This window comes from Sinocyclocheilus grahami, unplaced genomic scaffold, assembly GCF_001515645.1.
Source record: "Sinocyclocheilus grahami isolate Dianchi unplaced genomic scaffold, SAMN03320097.WGS_v1.1 scaffold208.1, whole genome shotgun sequence".
NCBI lineage: Eukaryota > Metazoa > Chordata > Actinopteri > Cypriniformes > Cyprinidae > Sinocyclocheilus > Sinocyclocheilus grahami.
Window position 1 is genome coordinate 1,958,664 of NW_015505387.1, and position 5,571 is coordinate 1,964,234.

Here is a 5,571-nt window from a genome sequence, read left to right on the forward strand (position 1 = left end):
TCGAGGACCATACCAAACTGTTCCTGTTGGTCGCTAACATCACCAGCTACCCAGACGACGCGCTCTGCTCTTTCTATGACGCAAGCCTGAATACCGAGTGCAGAGTGCTGTCGTCCGCAGATGGTCCTCGGGAGGAATTCGCCGCCTTCGTGGAGTGGACTCTGGCGAGAAACGGGTCACCACTCACCATCTGCCCCGTGGAGGATCTCGCCGGACCCACTCCGGACCCAGAGCCCAGCCCACCATCTCCCTGCGGTACGGAGCATCAGCCTGAGCCCACAGATGACGGAGAGCCATTTCATGCCGCGAGCCAGAGCGAAGCCAAGCGACTGAGCAGAGCATCGCATCGGAAGTTGAGCCCAATCCGTCAGACCAGGTGCGAGAGCTAGCGACAGTGCCCACCACGAGGGAACAAGCCATGGACGGCGTGAGTGCGGAGAGGAGCTCCGCCCCCTGCATCATGGCTGAGGGCGAGCGGACAATGGCGGGACATAAGTGCCAAAACGAAGAGGTGAGGGATCCAGCCCCTGAATCAAACTCAGAGCGCCCTCCAGTGCCCGCTCCTAGAAAGCGCCCTCCTGTGGCCGCTCCTCGAAAATGCCCGCCCTCCCACCTGCTCCAGCCTCCTCAACCGCTGTCGTCTGGCAGCCCCTCTGCTCGCCCTCAGCCCACCATCATTCCCGGTGCGAGCCCCGCCGGAAAAAATTCCCTCGGAAGTTGAGCCCAACCCGTCAGACCAGGTGCGAGAGCCGGCGACAGTGGCCACCATGAGGGAGCAAGCCATGGACGATGTGAGCGCGGAGAGGAGCTCCGCCCCCTGCATCATGGCTGAGGGTAAGCTGACTATGGCGGGACATAAGTGCCTTAACAAAGAGGGGAGGGATTCAGCCCCCGAAGCCAGCTCAGAGCGCCCTTCAGTGCCCGCTCCTAGAAAGCGCTGCTCCTTTGGGCTCCTTTGGGCTCCTTCCTCCCACCACCTTGGTCCTCAGTCGCTCCGGCTCCGCCGCTGATCTCCGTCTCCGCCTCGGGCTCCTCCTCCACCTGCTCCGCCGCCGTTGGTCGGCCCCCTGGAGTCGGCGGCCATCCCTCCTCCATGGCTCCTCCCACCGTCGGCTCCACCGTGGGCTGCTGTTATGACTGTGGCCTGGGTCCTGCTGTGCTCCTCCTGCTCCGGGTCCCTCCTGTCTTCTCCCTGGCTCCTCCCTCCTTCGTCGCCCCCCTGATCTCTGTCTGCCGGCCTCCTCCCGTTCGCCCCCCTGGTATCTGTCTGCCGGCCTCCTCCCGGATATCCGCCCGACTGTGGTTTGAAGCTATCTCTGTGTCTCCTCGTTCCTCGCTTCAAGTGAAGTGTGACACTACTACTACTAACTAGCCTACTACTATTATTATTATTATTATTATCGTTGTTGTTGTTATACAAAGACTTTGCGATTTTGTCCACAAAACAGAAGTTTCAAGCATTTCAACGTGAAAATGACCATTTTCTTGGTCCAGCCATATTAAATTCATATAGGTTTAATCTGTCCTATTCATATTAGATCATACAGTCCAAATATAGGCTATACATTAGGTCATCATTTGTCTCTCTCCCTCGGTCTAAACGGTTTAAAGTGGTTAAAAATGGTGATAGTTTGCAGTATGTATTCCAGATTCCAGCTAAATTAGTTTCGTTTGCGTTTGATGCGACAGGTGGCGCGAGCGTCTGTAGCTCCTGCGGATGGGAGCGGAGCAGTCAGTGAACCAGAGAGTAAGAAGATGACTTCCGGTCCGCTGGGCCCTTCGTCGCTGCTGTAACTGACTCCGGATCAGCTTCTCTCATCTCCACAGCGAGGGGCCGTCCGTCAGAGCTGATTCCGCCACAGATTCCCAGCAAGCTGCGACTTCACCTTGACTCGAGTATGGCGTCGGCTACGAAGATGATCCAGAGGCTGAGGAATGTGCTGTCAGGGGTGAGAGGAGGAGGGTTTTAATCGTGTAGCAGTCGTAGACGCACAGACACGAGCGTGTCGATGTTGTATGACAACGGATAGAAAAACCTTTAAATCGCCATGCATGTCTTTGCGTTAGTAAGCAGCAGTTGCTTTCATGTCTATTTACTATGCCTACATTAATTGTTCTCTTTCGTTAACAGCAAGATCTCCAGTCCAAACTACAACTTCGGTACACTGAAATTTCAAAGAGGTAGATATACTTGCCTAGAAGTGTATATCTCTCATAAATAATTGAAATTTGCTTAACTAACGTTAACTGGAACCAATGTTATACTTCCATATGTTCTGATATTTATCCATATTGGGTAGCTGACACCGGTTTAGTCATTTGTACGAGGGAAAATCTTATTCGTTTATGGTCTTCTGCTCCTACAGTAACACAAATGAATTTCGTTGTCTTTGCTGTGTGCCTAGCTAAATAAAGCTGACCTTTTTCTTTGAGGACAGTTCAGTTGTATTGCCCAGCAGCATACCTCAATATTTAGATTTAATGCCGTGAGCTTATTTTCAAAGCACTGTTATGGTGGCATTGAATGCAATCATTAATCCATGCTTCATATTGGTTTTGTTAATGTGACTGATGGTAGGACTCAGCCTCCACCTAAACTTCCCGTTGGACCGAGCCATAAATATGCGAATAACTACTACTGTCAGAGAGATGGACGCAGAGAGTCTGCTCCACCGACTGTGCTCATGTCTTCACAGAAGGCCCTGACCGCTGGAAGGTGGACTGGCTTTGCTTCATACAGATTCGTTTCAAATGTTGTGTATTGTGCATTTGTTTTCACACTTCTTTACACACGTCACTTCAACAAAGTACCATGATAGGCAGCTAAGACACAATTGCTAGCTTATGTAAAAACTGTTATTTGCCCTTTGTGTATTTATCTTTGGTAAAATAGCATCTGCTATTAAAATAATACACTTTTTTTTATATTACTTTAGTTGCTATGTTCCTTGAGAGTGGGTTGTATTACTTGGTTTGTTTTATGAAGGTCTTGCTTACTTGCTGTTAATATAACCCCAATACATGTAATAATTCCAGTAAGTCTGAGTTTCTCCAAGCATGCGTTTTGTTCGTTTTCTGTATGCATAAAACATGAACGCTAAACTGAATGTTCTGGAACAGAATTTCTTGATATATTCATGATAATGCTATATTATTGCTCAGTTGGCAAAATAATAGTATATGTGCACGTATATAAGCCTGGGTTTTAACATGATCAAATATTAAATCACACTCTATAAAAATATTCTATTAATGTTTGAATAATCTAATTCTATGTATTATTTCTACATGTCAGTGGTAATTTGTTGATGAATGGGGTTTGAATGCTGCCTAATTGTTCGTGTTTCATGATAACCGGCTCATAAATCTCTGCATGTTTCTCTTCTGTTCACAGTGAGGCTTCTGGAAAACCCAAAGGCCCTGTTACTCCAGGGTCCCCACTGAAGGAGCTGCCACTGAGCGTTGACTAGATTTATCGTTTCAAATGTGTTCTTCTCAATAAAGGATGTGTATATACAAGACATGCATTCAGTGCACTTTTTCTGTTTATTTTATGAGAAATGTATGATCATAAGAACGTTTTATGTATTTGTTTTCTTGTTTGAGTAAGACAACCCATTAACAATGATCATTCTTCTAATCCAGAGGTGCCCAAACTCGGTCCTGGAGGGCCCGGTGTCCTGCAGAGTTTAGCTCCAACTTGCCTCAACACACCTGCCTAGTTTCTAGTATGCCTAGTAAGAGCTTAATTAGCTGCTTCAGGTGTGTTTAATTGGGGTTGGAGCTAAACTCTGCAGGACACCGGCCCACCAGGACCGAGTTTGGGCACCCCTGTAATTGAATCGTTCTTCCAAAGCACATCTATATTTAAAATATGATCTAACTACTGTCTCTTCAGCAATACACAAACAGTAATTATGATAAGCATTTTGAATAATAAACTTTCAAAACACTGATTTGGCCAGCTGACATTAAATAGTATACAGTCAATTCAAATGATACAAAACGCATACAAACTGCCCCAGATATAAATGAGACTTGCCTCAACCAAATGCCTTACTGTATTTCATTGTGGATTTACTGTGATCATAAAGCCACAGCTCTAGCAAAAATATAATGAGATTGGAATTTCAGTTTCCAGTTTTGATCTAGAATGTTTAAAACTAACATAAAGAGAAAACAAGCATGTATAATCAAAGACAACTTGAATGTATAATTGCATAATTATTTACTAACACGATCTGACTGAATAACGCAAACGGTTGTTCCTTTCCAATTTTTTAAGACATTGAGGAATTCATCATTGACTGAAAAAGTAAACCATGAACCCAGTTACGTTTCTGAAAGCCTAAATCTGGCAATGACTTAATGGTTCTAAAACTTGTAAATCCAGCTGCTTTGGACTCAGACGAGGCATCCTAACAAATTAAACAGAAAGGGCCTGCATGTGCATTGATTTTAATAAAGGGCCAAATGAACATGTGTGCTCCATCCTTTTGAGCACGAGATGGCAGTAACAGTGCACCGTCTAGTACAGCTTCAAGCCTTTATCACGTTTATACCTGTTTATATACAGTCTATGGTTTATACATTAGGGTTACGCTATAGGCTACTAATTCTGATTTGTCTGATTTGTTACGATGTCTCGCTCAGCTCAATATGTTAAATGCGACTATAAGACATGAAGAGATTATATATTATAAACATTAACATTATTTATTCAGTAAAGCTGCTCTGAAACAATGTGACGCTGGAATTATTACACTTCAGAATGCTATTGTTGGAAGTAATAGACTTAAACGAGTTTACGTTCTGCGTACAAACGTCTCTTCGTGAGAATAAATCCAGAGGTCAGTTGTTCAGAAGTAATCGGATCGGATTTTGCACATCGGATTGGATCAAATCTGGAAAATGTGTTGTTCAAAAAAAAAAGAAGAAGAAGAAAAAAAGGATTCTGAATTCGGATTGGATCACCAAATTCAATCTTGGTTTTGATCTGGATTAAATCCTCAATTTGTGTTTTTCAAAACGTTTTAGTAAGATTGGGATACTTTTTTTTACCAAAAAAGAAAAACGGGATTATTCTGATCCCAGCAGAAGTGTGGATTTCAGGGGGAAAAAATGTAATAAAACTTTAAAACTGGTCCAAAAAATACAACATTTGTAACATAATATATCTCAAAATCCCCAAACAGCTGTCAATATCAAACAAAAATATTATATTTAATTTAAAGTGTTTTTTTAATCACTGATTGTAAACTACATTGACACAATCATCGGCGGTGGACCAGCCAGAAGTAGTTATTTGTGTAAATGCAATGAAAAACTTTTTCCCCCATCTCATTTTCTTTCTTTTTTTTGGCATCACTATGTCCATTTGGAAATCTGAAAAAGTGTGCATCTGGATCAGGGTGATCCAATCTAATTTTGCTCTGAAAAACCGGCACAAATGTAAAATGGGTTACCTACGGTGAACGAGAAGTGCAAAACAAATCACAATTCTGAAAACAAAATAACAAATTACAAACGCAAATGCAAGTCTAAAAAACTAAATAACAATTCAGAAAACAT

General features: G+C 43.7%; 1 protein-coding gene across 1 annotated transcript; it reads left to right on the top strand.

Moving 5' to 3' along the window:
• Positions 1-1,730: 1,730 nt before the first annotated feature.
• ndufa7 (NADH:ubiquinone oxidoreductase subunit A7) lies at positions 1,731-3,521 on the top strand. The gene is made up of 4 exons (XM_016286331.1): positions 1,731-1,949; positions 2,132-2,181; positions 2,579-2,716; positions 3,395-3,521. The coding sequence occupies exons 1-4, from the start codon at positions 1,899-1,901 to the stop codon at positions 3,468-3,470; spliced, it is 315 nt and encodes a 104-aa protein (XP_016141817.1). The 5' UTR covers positions 1,731-1,898; the 3' UTR covers positions 3,471-3,521.
• The last annotated feature ends 2,050 nt before the right edge of the window (positions 3,522-5,571 follow it).